General features: G+C 51.8%; 1 protein-coding gene across 2 annotated transcripts in view; it reads right to left on the bottom strand.

Annotated features, from left to right (window-relative positions):
• Positions 1-15,509, bottom strand: part of INTS3 (integrator complex subunit 3) — a 222,075-nt gene that overhangs the window by 32,515 nt on the left and 174,051 nt on the right. For both annotated transcript variants that reach the window (XM_060255779.1, XM_060255771.1), the window contains 3 exons: positions 13,600-13,719; positions 11,361-11,514; positions 3,173-3,241 (listed from right to left, as the gene is read on the bottom strand). In XM_060255779.1, coding sequence (XP_060111762.1) covers positions 3,173-3,241; positions 11,361-11,514; positions 13,600-13,719 — 343 coding nt within the window. The remainder of the gene's footprint in view (positions 1-3,172; positions 3,242-11,360; positions 11,515-13,599; positions 13,720-15,509) is intronic.

Here is a 15,509-nt window from a genome sequence, read left to right on the forward strand (position 1 = left end):
TTTAAACACTGCCCTTCACTCAGAGTCTCAAAGCAGTGAAGAAGAAGAAGAAGAAGAGATTGGATTTATACCCTGCTCTTCACTCAGTCTCAAAGCAAAGAAGAAGAAGAGGAAGAAGAAGAAGAGAGATTGAATTTAAACCATACCCTTCACTCAGAGTCTCAAAGCAGCTAAGAAGAAGAAGAAGAGAGATTGAATTTATACCCCGCCTTTTACTCAGAGTCTTAAAGCAGCTGACAATCTCCTTCTCTTCTTCGAGGAGGAGGAGGAAGAAGAAAAGAGATTGGATTTATACCCCTCCCTTCACTACCCAAGGGAGTCTCAGAGTGACTTACAGTATCCTTTCCCTTCCCCTCTGTAGAACAGACGCCCTGTGAGGCAGGTGGGGCTGAGACAGCTCTCCCAGAGCCGTTCTTGAGCAGAACAGCCCTGAAGGAACTTGTGGCTGACCCAAGGTCACATCAGCAAGTATAAGTGGAGGAGTGGGGAATTAAACCCAGTTCTCCCAGATAAAAGACAGCCACCCTGTGAGGTAGGTGGAGCTGAGAGCTGTGAAAGGCCCAAGGTCACCCAGCTGGCTGCATGTGGAGGAGGAAGTAGGGAATCAAATCCAGTCCTCCACTACGCCTAACCACAACACCAAACCGGCTCTTAAGGGAAGGGTACACGATAATCCACCGCTGTATATGAGTCTATTCAATCGATTGTACTGGAATTCAATAGTTTAACGGTGCTTACCCAATGCTGACAATACTCTCTCTGACCTTGTTGTCTGTTTACATCGATTTATAATTCTATGCAGGCCATTGAATCAAACATACCATTGCAATAACCTCAAGGATGTTATTAAAGGTGCCACGGGCTCAAACTGTATTCTGCTGCTTCAGAGCAACATGGCTGCCCGCCTGACTGCAGGATAACAAAATGTGACCAGTGTTTTCCATCAAGCTGGAGGCACAAGGATAACAGCGGTCAGAGAATGGGATGCTTGCAAATAGCGCCCCCTCAGGTCAGCTTAGGATAGCCAATCCCCAGGTGGGGGCAGGGGATCCCCCGGTTTGGAGGCCCTCCCCCCTCTTCAGGGCAGGGAGGAAGGAAGGGAATGTCTGCCGGGCGCTCCGCTATTCCCTATGGAGACCGATTCCCATAGGGCGGAGGTGGCCAACAGTAGCTCTCCAGATGTTTTTTTTGCCTACAACTCCCATCAGCCCCAGCCAGCATGGCTGGGGCTGATGGGGGTTGTAGGCAAAAAAACATCTGGAGAGCTACTGTTGGCCATCCCAGACATAGGGTATAATGGAGAATTGATCTGTGGGTATCTAGGGCTCCGGGGGGTGGGTGGGGGGTGGGATGTTTTTTGAGGTAGAGGCACCAACTTTTCAGCATAGCATCCAGTGTCTCTCCTCAAAACATCCCCCCAAGTTTCAAAAAGATTGGACCAGGGGGTCCAATTCTATGAGGCCCAAAAGAAGGTGCCCCTATCCTTCATTATTCCCAGTGGGCTCTCTCAGCAGCTGCCCTTTCAAGGACAACCTCTGCCAGAGCTATGGCTGACCCAAGGGCATTCCAGCAGGTGCAAGTGGAGGAGTGGGGAATCAAACCCGGTTCTCCCAGATAAGAGTCCGCGCACTTAACCACAACACCAAACTGGCTCCGCTTAACGGCATATTAGGCCACACACCCCTGATGTCGCCAGTCCTCCAAGGAGGAGGGTGTGGCCTAATAGGCCAAGGAGCTCCTGCTAGAATTCCATCCCCGGGCAGATGAAATACAAAGGGGACTGAGCTGGGAATATCCAGAGCGTGGCAGGAGCCCAACCAAGAGTCGGAGCTGAGACGACGTCACCAAACTTTTCCCATACTTGATACCATCTTGCTGCCCTCCTTGCCAAGGAAAACCAGCCTAAGAAGTCCAGTTCAGCCCAGGCCCGGGTGGGAAAAACGCCGAGAATAGACAGCAAAACCTGACAGCTGAAGCCAGGAGGGATATACGGGGCAGGGTGGGGGATGATGACGAGGGTCTTATCAGGAAAACCATCGGTCTGGAGGCAAGTCCCGGCTCAGGAGCTATTCTCTATACGACCAGGCTGGCAGGCAAGCACGTTGCTGCTATTGTCCCTTCCTTCCAGCTTTGGCTATTTTGGGGTTACTCCACGCTGGTGCCTTAGCAACTTGTTAGCACTGGCGCTGCACGCTGTTCTCCGCTCTTAGGAGACTTCGGCCAGAGCTCCGCTCCGTGCTCTGTTGCTTCTAAAATAAAAAGGGGCCCCAGCGCAAATGACACTCTGGAGACTGGGTAGTTCCTTTAGGGGGGGGGGGGGGGAGTTGCTTGAGATTATTCTAGGAAAGGACGTTCGACCCACGGCGAGGGGCTCTGGGTACCGAGAAGAAGACCACAGATTTATACCTCGCCCTTTGGTGGAGCCAATTTGGCGTAGTGGTGAAGTGCGCGGACTCTTATCTGAGAGAACCGGGTTTGATTCCCCACTTGCAGTCAGCCATAACTCTCGCAGAGCTTGTCCTTGAAAGGGCAGCTGCTGTGAGAGCTCTCTCAGTCCCATCTACCTCACAGGGTGTGTGTGTGGGGGAAGGTAAAGGAGATTGTGAGCCGCTCTGAGACTCTGACATTCAGAGTACAGGGCAGGATATAAATCCATCACCATCATCAATCATCTTCTTCTTCTTCCTCCTCCTCCTCAATCAGAGCCTCAGAGTGGCTTACAATCTCCTTTACTTTCCTCCCCCACAACAGACACCCTGTGAGGTGGGTGGGGCTGGAGAGGGCTCTCCCAGCAGCTGCCCTTTCAAGGACAGTGTCTCAGAGCGGCTCACAATCTCCTTTACCTTCCTCCCCCACGACAGACACCCTGTGAGGTGGGTGGGGCTGAGAGAGCTCTCCCAGAAGCTGCCCTTTCAAGGACAACCTCTGCCAGAGCTATGGCTGTCCCAAGGCCATTCCAGCAGCTGCAAGCGGAGGAGTGGGGAATCAAACCCGGTTCTCCCACATAAGAGTCTGCCCGCTTCACCACTACACCAAACTGACTCTCTTACACAACCTTACACGCTGCCCTGCACAGTAAAGGCAGAATTACGCCCCTACCCCCAGTCCCAGATGAGATAGTTGCCGGAAAATCGGAGAACAGCTGAACGGGATTCCACTCTGCAGCTCTTACCTGAGCCGAGTCGATGACCGCCACGATCATGTTCAACAGCTCCCCGCTCCGCAAGGTCTCGTCTGGAAACTGAGGAGGGATAACGATGAGTATCTAGTGGGAAAAGCACTCTTTCTTTTCCGGATGACCACTGAACTAAGAGTATCGCCGTTTCCCCCTCCCCTATTTCGGTTTGCTGTGCCTTATGAAGTGTTCTATAAAAGGTGAGCATGTGATTATGCTTTATCCCGAGCTAAACCAGGACTGTCTGGCTTGGAGTCCCCTCTCTCGACTGGGGCTGGGGCTCAATGGTAGAGCATCTGCCCGGCATGCAGAAGGTCCCAGGTTCAATCCCCGGCATCTCCAGTTGAAAGGACCAGGCAGGAGGTGCTGCCTGAGGCCCTGGAGAGCTGTTGCCAGCCTTAGACAATACTGACCTTGACCTTAAAACCCGTAGAAGGCAGGTTTATGTAAACATATAGATCTACGCATACACGAAGAGTTGACTTTCTGTCTATCGGTCAAAGGCTTTGATAGCTGCCCTGTTTTCCATTCAACATGCAATGTCAATAACCTCAGCAATATCTCCCTCAGCAGCCTCTACACCAGGAGTGTCAAACATGCGGCCCAGGGGCCAAATCAGGCCCCCGGAGGGCTCCTATCAGGCCCACGAGCAACTGGTTGTCAACTGCGTCCTTCTCCCTCTCTCTTGCTTCCTTCTGCATCACAGCTTGCTTTCCCAGGCTTTCTCAGTCACACAGGAACTACAGACCAAAGCCTCTATTTTCTCCATTGGCTGAGGCTCCTCCCTTAGGGAGGAAGGCCACCTTCAAGAGGGGTTTAGATAAAAATATGGAGCAGAGGTCCATCAGTGGCTATTAGCCACAGTGTGTGTGTGTGTGTATATATATATACATACATACATACATATACATACATGTGTATATATATATAAAATTTTTGGCCACTGTGTGACACAGAGTGTTGGACTAGATGGGCCATTGGCCTGATCCAACATGGCTTCTCTTATGTTCTTATGGCCACTGTGTGACACAGAGTGTTGGACTAGATGGGCCATTGGCCTGATCCAACATGGCTTCTCTTATGTTCTTATGTGACTCAGAGTGTTGGACTGGAGGGGCCACTGGCCTGATCCAACATGGCTTCTCTTATGTTCTTATATGACACAGAGTGTTGGACTAGATGGGCCATTGGCCTGATCCAACATGGCTTCTCTTATGTTCTTATGTGACTCAGAGTGTTGGACTGGAGGGGCCACTGGCCTGATCCAACATGGCTTCTCTTATGTTCTTATATGACACAGAGTGTTGGACTAGATGGGCCATTGGCCTGATCCAACATGGCTTCTCTTATGTTCTTATGTGACACAGGGTGTTGGACTGGAGGGGCCACTGGCCTGATCCAACATGGCTTCTCTTATGTTCTTATATGACACAGAGTGTTGGACTAGATGGGCCATTGGCCTGATCCAACATGGCTTCTCTTATGTTCTTAAGGGGGGGAGGAATAGCTTGCTTTTCCAGCAGAGCTACTGAGCCAACCCTCTCTTCCTTCTACTGGCTGAGGCTCCGCTCCCTCCTGGTCCCCTGGGGAGGGAAGGAAAGAGCCAGAGCTTCCTTTGCCCGGTTCCCTGGATCGCACAGGAGAGATACAAAGAAAGCACCTTCGAGACCAGTGAGCGCTATTGTTTATATATATTTTCTTTTAAGTTGTTTAAAAAAACCCACCTTTAATTGTGTTTGTGTGCTTTAAATTTATTTCTCTGCTATCTGGCATTACATTTTATAACACACACGGCCCGGCCTGACAAGGTCTCTTTTTTGTCAGATCTGGCCCTCATAGCGAATGAGGTTGACGCCCCTGACACAGTGTTTCCTGAGGTAGCGTCCAAGCTGAGGTACTTTCCTCAAAGGGCTGCCGGTACCCTGAAGTCACCAGTCACAGCAAGGGGGATTCCGGCTGCCTCTCTGATGCCTGATTGGCCAACTGCTGCTCAGAGGAAAACGGGCAAAACCGGATGTGGCATTTCTAGAGGCGCTTGAGCCAAGGCGAAGGGAAGCCGTCAGCCAAAGAACGAAATGCCAAACGGGGCAATCAATAGCCGGGGAGGGTTCTCAAAGGACTGATTTGTATCAGAAACCTCTCGTTCGTATTATCGATCGCCGGCCGCTTCGAGCCTCTCTGAGAGAGAGAAAAAAAAGAGCTGCGCGAATCTTGCAAATGAAACCAACAGCAAAAGTTAAAGCTTTTGTTGCTGTTCTTGTTGCATAATTTATCCTGCGGTAAAAAACAAGCTCTCCCGATTTGTAAGGTCCACAGACAAAAACAAACTCTCGTACACACGGACACCGACCGTGTGAAGGTAGAGAAAGAAGAAGAAGATATTGGATTGATATCCCGCCCTCCACTCCGAAGAGTCTCAGAGCGGCTCACAATCTCCTTTCCCTTCCTCCCCCACAACAGACACCCTGTGAGGTAGATGAAGATATTGGATTTATATCCCGCCCTCCACTCCAAAGAGTCTCAGAGCGGCTCACAATCTCCTTTCCCTTCCTCCCCCACAACAGACACCCTGTGAGGTAGATGAAGATATTGGATTTATATCCCGCCCTCCACTCCGAAGAGTCTCAGAGCAGTCACAATCTCCTTTACCTTCCTCCCCCACAACGGACACCCTGTGAGGTGGGTGGGGCTGGAGAGGGCTCCCACAGCAGCTGCCCTTTCAAGGACAACCTCTGCCAGAGCTCTGGCTGACCCAAGGCAGGTGCAAGTGGAGGGTGGGGAATCAAGCCGGTTCTCCCAGATAAGAATCTGCACACTTAACCACTACACCAAACTGGCTCTCCTTTTCTGGATTAGATTAGAAAAGTACTTTTCTGCCTTTCTCCCAATACAAGAACTCGTGGGCGCTCCATGAAATTGCTGAGCAGTCGGGTTACAACGGATAAAAGGAAGTATTTCTTTACCCAAAGGGCGATTAATACGTGGAATTCGCTGCCACAGGAGGTTGTGGCGGCTGCAAGCAAAGACAGCATCAGGAGAGGACTGGACAAGCACATGGAGCAGAGGTCCATCAGAGGCTATTAGCCACAGCCTATTGTTGGAACTCTCCGTCTGGGGCAGTGATGCTCTGTCTTCTTGGTGCTTGGGGGAGCAACAGTGGGAGGGCTTCTAGTGTCCCGGCCCCATTGATAGACCTCCTGCTGGCACCTGGGTTTTTTGGCCACTGTGTGACACAGAGTGTTGGACTGGATGGAGCACTGGCCAGAGCCAACATGGCTTCTCTTATGTTCTTATGACCCTTCTGTTTTGAGATACCGCTAGGGAATGCCGCTATAGATCAGTTCTGCACTAAACTGTTAAAGGCTGAAAAACCTTGTCAAAAAGGCCAGCTCGATTCGTTTCCCACGGATCGCGTCAAGAACACAGGAGCCAGGGCATGCCCCCTTTCTGAGCAGCAGGGGGCGCCACAGCCTGAGCTTGGCTGGCCAGTTGGCAAAAGAGGTAGATGGCACAGAATGAGCTAATGCCGTCCAGGGCAGAGAAGACGGAAGCCAAAACCAATTTGCTCGTTAGTTTGTTTTTTCGCTGTCAAACACGCATAAAAAGCTGATGCATGCCACTCTGTTCAAAATTAGAACAGAAGCAAAGCCAAGCGTGTGAAATAAAATAAAATAAAATAAAGGCTTGGCAAGGAAACCCTGTTCTGCATGGAAGACATTACTCTTTGCGCGCCTAAGACATGAGCAGGCGGGCTATTTTTGTAAAATGGCTCTGGCTTAAATGGGCAAGAAGGGCTGGCTGGAAAGACTGAGGCACGGGAGCTCAGCTGCACAGTGGGGCCCCGATGAAGTGTAAGAATATAAGAGTGTTCAAATAGCCTTGTTGGATGAGACCAGTGGTCTATCTGGTCCACCATCCTGCCTGACACAGTGGCCAGCCAGTTCCTCTGGAGGTCCAACAACAGTGCAGAGGCTGAGGCCTTCCCCTCATAAGAACATCAGAAGAGCCCTGCTGGATTAGACCAGTGAGGGTCCAACTAGTCCACCATCCTGTCTCACACCAGTTCCTCTGGAGGGCCCACAACAGTGCAGAGAGGCTGAGGCCTTCCCTTCATAAGAACATCAGAAGAGCCCTGCTGGATCAGACAAGTGAGGGTCCATCTAGTCCAGCATCCTGCCTCACACAGTGGCCTCAACCAGTTCCTCTGGAGGGCCAACAACAGGGCAGAGAGGCCGAGGCCTTCCCCTCATAAGAACATCAGAAGAGCCCTGCTGTTATCAGACTAGTGAGGGTCCATCTAGTCCAGCATCCTGCCTCACACAGTGGCCTCAACCAGTTCCTCTGGAGGGCCAACAACAGGGCAGAGAACATCAGAAGAGCCCTGCTAGATCAGACAAGTGAGGTTCCCTCTAGTCCAGCATCCTGTCTCACACAGAGGCCTCAACCCGTTCCTCTGGAGGGCCCACAACAGGGCAGAGAGGCCAAGGCCTTCCCCTCATAAGAACATCAGAAGAGCCCTGCTGGATGAGACCAGTGATTCTCTGCCCTGTCGTTGGCTTTCCAAGGGAACAAGTCGGCCACTGTGTGAGACAGGATGCTGGACTAGATGGACCCTCACTGGTCTGATCCAACAAGACTCTTCTGATGTTCTTATGAGGGGAAGGCCTCAGCCTCTCTGCCCTGTTGTTGGCCCTCCAGAGGAACTGGTTGAGGCCTCTGTGTGAGACAGGATGCTGGACTAGACGGATCTCACTGGTCTTGCGCTAAGCATCTTGCACTAAGCTAAGGGTAGAGATAGCAAAGCTGTGCTAAACGGGAACAGCACTGTCAGGCAAGCCCTCACTGCAAAGAAAGTCTCCACGTTGGCTGGTGATGGAATCCCCTCTAAGTGATGGAATTGGCACAGACCACTCCCTGCCAACCCTCGCCAGGTTCAGAGACGAAGCTGGGCCTGGAAGCCGTATGCTGCGGCTTGGTGAGAAGGTGAGAATACGTGCCGAGCTCCTGGAAGAGGAAGTGGTTTCAAACCCTGATCCCATGCCCGAGAGGAAGGAGCCAGCGGTGTCCAGATTGTATCAGAAGCCCTGGGGACCCACATGGCAGCAAGTGCCTCGGCAAACTCGCCATCTGGCTGACAAAACACTCCCCCGCTGACCGCCAACATGAATCGGTTCTAGCAAACGAATGGAAACAACTGCAGAGGCAGGGATGTGGTTGTGGCAGAAGGGAAGCAGTGGGAAGTTTGCCTGCTGGTGCTGATTTTATTGGATTTTCAGCCCCGAGCTCTACAAGAGGATTCTGGCGACTGAGAGACGAATTAAAATTAAAAAGGTGCTTGCGGCGGGTCTGCCGAAGGGTGTGATGGAAAGGAACTTGCTGCCTTTCTGCCTGCTGATGGACGATGAAACCAGAGTGGGGGGGGGGGGGAAAGTCTGACGGAGCTTTTTTGCCGGCTATAGATATTGTTGTGGAGAACTGAGCAGGGCCTTTTTTTGTAGAAAAGGCCCAGCAGGAACTCATTTTCATATTAGGCCACACCCCCTGACATCACCATTGTTTAGCATAGGGCTTTTTTGCTCATTTGCATATTAGGTCACACCCCTGATGCCAAGCCAGCCGGGACTGGGTTCCTGTGCATTCCTGCTCAAAAAAAAAAAGCCCTGGAACTAAGTTTTATAGCAAACCCCAAGGCTGAAGAAATCGGTGAATGAAAGAGGAATTACAAGTTAACAGTCCTGTCGCAATCTACTTTTGTATGGGATTTCGAGATATATCAGTCCTACTGTGAAACTGTATTTGTGGGTGGAACATCTTCAAGAGACGCTTGTTTGATTAAATATTTTCAATACACAGAACGGATACCACAGCCTAGTGATTTTGATCACATATACCAGGGATGGCCAACAGTAGCTCTTCAGATTTTTTTTTTTTGCCTACAACTCCCATCAGCCCCAGCCATTGGCCATGCTGGCTGGGGCTGATGGGAGTTGTAGGCAACAAAATATATATATATATGGAGAGCTACCGTTGGCCACCCCTGACATATACCTTCAGAGGTTTTTGGTTGCTCATTGCAGATGGGTGATGGCAGCTGGGAGGAGGAGGGGGCTTGTTGCGGGATCCGAGTGAGATGAGAGAGGGACTCTCTGCCCCCAACACGAATAATCCCCCTTTGGACAGGGATGTCAAATGTGGCTTAGGATCAGGGCTTTTTCTTTTTTTGTGCAGCAGGAACTGCTTTGCATATTAGGCCATGCCCCCCCCAATGTAGCCAATCCTTCTGGAGCTTACAGTAGGCCCTGTACTAAAAGCCTTGTAAACTCTTGGAGGATTGGTTACATCAGGGGGGGCGTGGCCTAATATGGAAAAAAGTCCCTGCTACAAAAAAAGCCCTGGGCTTAGGAGGAGACCCACAGGGCATTTGGGGGTCACAAAATTTGGCTTATTATTATTATCAGCGGTCGTTTTGCAGAAAAATAGGTGGTGGAGCTCATCCAGGGATTGTTATGCAGCTGCACCTACTATTCAATGGGCAAGGTGGGAAGGAGAAGGGGGAACCCTCAGAAAGGTTCAGGAGCTGTGCTCCTGTGCGCTCCGCTTTAATCCGAGGCCTTATTATTATGATCATCATCATCATCAAAAACACTTATTAGTCGCTTTCTACTCTGCAAAACTCAAGGCAGCTTGCAATGTAAATAAAACAATGATGAAAATCGCATTAAAGGCTGCAATTTAAAAGCACAATTAGGACCGCTGATAAAGAAAAAAAACTAAATTAGTCAGACCTAGCCCTAAATAAACCTGCTTTCAATTAGCTCCTGGAGACTGAAAGTGATGGGGCCAGGCATACCTTCCTGAGGAGGCCATAATTGTGGGGCTGCCACCGAAAAGGCCCCTCTCTTGTATGCTCGGATGAGCATTGATTTGTGGGACAGTCAGGAGAGCCTCTCCTTGTGATCTTGAATCCTGGCAGGCCTCCGGAAATCTTGCTCATATTTTTACCACTGGGCCATGGCCAAGTCAGTGTTACTTCTTTTCTGAGCCTCTCTCAGTTGGGGTGGGGGATAAAATACTGTCCTACCTAACATAAGAGAAACCACGTTGGATCTGGGCAGTGGACCATCTAGCCCAACACTCTGTGTCACACAGTGGCCATAAGAACATCAGAGAAGCCATGTTGGATCAGGCCGATGGCCCATCCAGTCCAACATTCTGTGTCACACAGTGGCCAAAAAACCCAGGTGCTATCAGGAGGTTTGCCATTGGCGCTGGAATTCTAGCAGCCTTCCCACTGTCACCCCACCAAAGCACCAAGAATACAGAGCACCACTTCCCCATGTATACCTTGTGGCTAATAGCCACTGATTGACCTCTGCTCCAGATGTTTATCCAATCCCCTCATGAAGCTGACTGTGCTTGTAGCTGCCATCATTCCCTAAAGCAGGGAATTCCACCTGCTAATTACTCTTTGGGTGAAGAAGTACTTCCTTTTATCTGTTCTAACCTGACTGCTCAGCAATTTCATTGAATCCCCAGGAGTTCTCGTATTGTGAGAAAGGGAGAAAAGTCCTTCTTTCTCTACCTTCTCTATTGCATGCATAATTTTGTAAATCACTGCCGTGTCTGTCTTAACTGTTGTGTCTCCAAGCTAGAGAGCCCTAACCTCTTTAACCCTTCTTCATAGGGAAGCTATTCTACCCCCTTTATCATTTTAGTTGCCCTCTTCTGCACCTTTTCTAATGCTGTAACGTCTTTTCTTGTGGTGCGGTGACCAGAACTGCCCTACCTAACAGGATCATTGTGACAACTGGCAAAGTCCAGCTACAGAAGCGTGCTGAATATTCCGAAGTGTCACAAAAATGCTATTGCGTTCACCAGGTTTTTTTGGGTTTTTTAGCAGGAACTCGTTTGCATATAAGGCCGCACCCCCCTGATGCAGCCAATCCTCCCGGAGCCTACAGTAGGCCCAGTAATAAGAGCCCTGTAAGCTTCTGGAGGATTGGCTATATTGGGAGGGTGTGGCCTAATATGCAAAGGAGTTCCTGCTACAACAAAAAGCCCCGGTGTTAACCCCATTGTGTGATTTTGCCGTATGAAGTGGAGACCTTCTGCAATGGCAGGCAGATCCCTACGCCCTCTCACACGGGGTTCCATAGCCCCCCTGCCTCTCTTTCCTGGTCCTCACCTCAGTGTAGATGGAAGGTGTGAGGTAGCAGAGTAGCCGGACGTCATCCTCCTGGCAGGCCTTCATGTCCATCATCAGGCAGGTGTGCAGGTCGCCCAGCTGCGTGGCCTGGGCAAACGACTCGTACAGGTTCATCTTCCCGGCCGCGGCTTTGCTGTGGAACACGGCGAGAGGCTGGGGTCAGCCGGCAGAAGAGCCTGTCTCTTCCGATGGACGACCCAGGCGCCCGAGGAAAAGAGAGCGTTCACCCGCGGTTATCTGTTTGCTGCAGGGCTTGTTTGGTAGAAAAAGCCCAGCAGGGACTCATTTGCATATTAGGCCACACACCCCTGATGCAATACTCCCTCTTAAGCGGTGGAGTCTTGTGAGCAGAAATTCTACTTCGTGAGCTGCTGGCATTAAAGTTGGGAGCAACTGTATAAGTTAATTTGCTCTGAAGCCATTTTTCCTGAGCTCAGACACAAACGTGTGGAGCGGGAGGCTGAAAAAACTGTGAGCTAGCTCACACTAACTCAGCTTAGAGGGAACACTGCCCTGGTGTCACCGTTGCAGGAATTTTCTTTAGAAAATGTTTGCCTATTAGGCCACACCCCTGACGCTAAGCCAGCTGGAATGGCATTCCTGTGCATTTTATTAGGCCGCACCCCCTGATCAGCCAATCCTCCAAAAGCTTACAGGGCTCTCAGTACAGGGCCCACTGTAAGATCTTGGAGGATTGGCTACATCAGGGGGTGTGGCCTAATATGCAAAGGAGCGCCTGCTAGAATTCCATCCTGGGCCACACACCCCTGGTGTAGCCAATCCTTCAAGAGCTTACAGGGCTCTTAGTACAGGCTAAAAGGACAGGTCCTCTTGTGGATCAAAAACTGGCTGAGTAATAGGAAGCAGAGAGTGAGTATAAATGGGCAGTCTTCGCAGTGGAGGACGGTAAGCAGTGGGGTGCCGCAGGGCTCGGTACTGGGTCCCATGCTCTTTAACTTGTTCATAAATGATTTAGAGTTGGGAGTGAGCAGTGAAGTGGCCAAGTTTGCGGATGACACTAAATTGTTCAGGGTGGTGAGAACCAGAGAGGATTGTGAGGAACTCCAAAGGGATCTGTTGAGGCTGGGTGAGTGGGCGTCAACGTGGCAGATGCAGTTCAATGTGGCCAAGTGCAAAGTAATGCACATTGGGGCCAAGAATCCCAGCTACAAATACAAGTTGATGGGGTGTGAACTGGCAGAGACTGACCAAGAGAGAGATCTTGGGGTCGTGGTAGATAACTCACTGAAAATGTCAAGACAGTGTGCGTTTGCAATAAAAAAGGCCAACGCCATGCTGGGAATTATTAGGAAGGGAATTGAAAACAAATCAGCCAGTATCATAATGCCCCTGTATAAATCGATGGTGCGGTCTCATTTGGAGTACTGTGTGCAGTTCTGGTCGCCGCACCTCAAAAAGGATATTATAGCATTGGAGAAAGTCCAGAGAAGGGCAACTAGAATGATTAAAGGGCTGGAGCACTTTCCCTATGAAGAAAGGTTGAAACGCTTGGGACTCTTTAGCTTGGAGAAACGTCGACTGCGGGGTGACATGATAGAGGTTTACAAGATAATGCATGGGATGGAGAAAGTAGAGAAAGAAGTACTTTTCTCCCTTTCTCACAATACAAGAACTCGTGGGCATTCGATGAAATTGCTGAGCAGACAGGTTAAAACGGATAAAAGGAAGTACTTCTTCACCCAAAGGGTGATTAACACGTGGAATTCACTGCCACAGGAGGTGGTGGCGGCCACAAGTATAGCCACCTTCAAGAAGGATTTAGATAAAAATATGGAGCACAGGTCCATCAGTGGCTATTAGCCACAGTGTATGTGTGTATATAAAATTTTTTGCCACTGTGTGACACAGAGTGTTGGACTTGATGGGCCATTGGCCTGATCCAACATGGCTTCTCTAATGTTCTTATGGCCACTGTGTGACACAGAGTGTTGGACGGGATGGGCCACTGGCCTGATCCAACATGGCTTCTCTTATGTTCTTATGGCCACTGTGTGACACAGAGTGTTGGACTTGATGGGCCGTTGGCCTGATCCAACATGGCTTCTCTTATGTTCTTATGTTCAGGGCCTACTGTAAGCTCCAGGAGGATTGGCTACATCAGGGGTGTGTGGCCTAATATGCAAAGGAGCTCCTGCCACAAAAAAAGCCCCGATTATTATCATTTTCTGCAGCTCCTTCCTCAGCCCTCTGCTCTCACCTGGCTTTTAAGTAGTAGAGGAGATGGTAGCCGATCTTGGGCTGCTTCTGATAGAGCTCGGACAGAAGATCGAGCAGCACCGAAAAGCTACTGTTGTCCTCCTGCATCTGACAGAGGTTCCTGAAAGGGGAGGGGGGGGGAGGAGGAGGCAGGAAAACAGAGACTTGAAGCCACGCCGGGGAAGGGTCAAAGCTCCAGCTCCGGTTGAGGGTGTGGGGCTTCTGGCCCAAGATAAGCGTTTGGAGCAGAGGCGGCCAAACTTGGTTAATATAAGAGCCACACAGAATAAATGGCAGATGTTTGAAAGCCAAGAGACACGAATGTCAGATGTTTGAGAGAAGGAAGGAAGGTGGTCTGTAGCTACAATGGGGGGGGGGGCAGGCCCATCCTTCCAACCCTCCACGCCTCCAACTGGATGGCCTCTCCATTGGAGGGCCCTCAATCTGTCCCCTTCGCTCGCTGTAGTAGCACTGCTGCTGGGCTTTTGCTTCTCTTCCCTCCCCTAACACAGCATGCACACCAAAGGGGGGGTGGAGTTAAGCGCTCTCTGTCTCTCTGAGGGGGGAGCACATAAGAAAGGGGTGGGGCAGTGCAGCTTCTGGGAGTGCCCAGGTGAAGGGGGGGTTAGTTTGAGGAACTCAAGGCAGCTTACAGTGCTGAGACACCAAGACCCCCAAACCAGGCAGCCCCTGGGCCCCCACCCCCAACAACAAATACTGGCTATGGCCCAGGAGGGAGGGAGGAAGGATGGGAGGGAGGGGAGGGAAGGAGAGAGGGGAGGGAAGGGAGAGAGGGGAGGGAGAGAGGGGGTGGATGGAGGGAGGGAGGGAGAGAGGGGAGGGAAGGGGGGAGGGAAGGAGGGAGGGAGAGAGGGGGGGAAGGAGAGAGGGAAGGGAGGGAGAGAGGGGAAGGAGGGGATGGAGGGAGGGAGGGAGAGAGGGGAGGAGGGGAGGGAGGAGGGAAGGAGGGAGGGAGAGGGGGAGGGGATGGAGGGAGGGAGAGAGGGGAGGGAGGGAAGAGAGGGAAGGGAAGGGAGGGAGAGAAAGGAGGGAGGGGATGGATGGAGGGAGGGAGAGAGGGAGGGAGGGGAGGGAGGGAGAGAGAGAGGGGAGGAGAGAGGGAGAGAGAGAGGAGGGGGAGGGAGAGAGGGAGGGAAGGAGGGAGGGAGAGAGGGGAGGGAGGGATGGATGGAGGGAGGGAGGAAGGGAGAGAGGGAAGGGAGGGTGAGAGGGAGAGAGGGGAGGGAGGGAGGGAGGGAAGGAGGGAGGGAGAGAGGGGGGGAAGGAGAGAGGGAAGGGAGGGAGAGAGGGGAAGGAGGGGATGGAGGGAGGGAGGGAGAGAGGGGAGAGGGGAGGGAAGGGAGGAGGGAAGGAGGGAGGGAGAGGGGGAGGGGATGGAGGGAGGGAGAGAGGGGAGGGAGGGAAGAGAGGGAAGGGAAGGGAGGGAGAGAAAGGAGGGAGGGGATGGATGGAGGGAGGGAGAGAGGGAGGGAGGGGAGGGAGGGAGAGAGAGAGGGGAGGGAGAGAGGGAGAGAGAGGAGGAGGGGAGGGAGAGAGGGAGGGAAGGAGGGAGGGAGAGAGGGGAGGGAGGGGATGGATGGAGGGAGGGAGGAAGGGAGAGAGGGAAGGGAGGGTGAGAGGGAGAGAGGGGAGGGAGGGAGGGAAGGAAGGATGGGAGGGAACGGAGGGAGGGAGGGAGAGAGGGAAGGGAGGGGAGGGAAGGAGAGAAGGGAGGGAAGGAGAGAGGGAAGAGAGGGGATGGAGGGAGGTAGAGAGGGAAGGGAGGGAGGGAGGGAGGGGAGGGATGGAGGGAGGGAGGGAGAGAGGGAAGGGAGGGAGGGAGGGAGGAGGGGAGGTAGAGAGGGAAGGGAGGGAGGGAGGGAAAGAGGGGAGGGAGGGAGGGAGGGAAGG

This window comes from Heteronotia binoei, chromosome 1 (assembly GCF_032191835.1).
Source record: "Heteronotia binoei isolate CCM8104 ecotype False Entrance Well chromosome 1, APGP_CSIRO_Hbin_v1, whole genome shotgun sequence".
Lineage (NCBI taxonomy): Eukaryota > Metazoa > Chordata > Lepidosauria > Squamata > Gekkonidae > Heteronotia > Heteronotia binoei.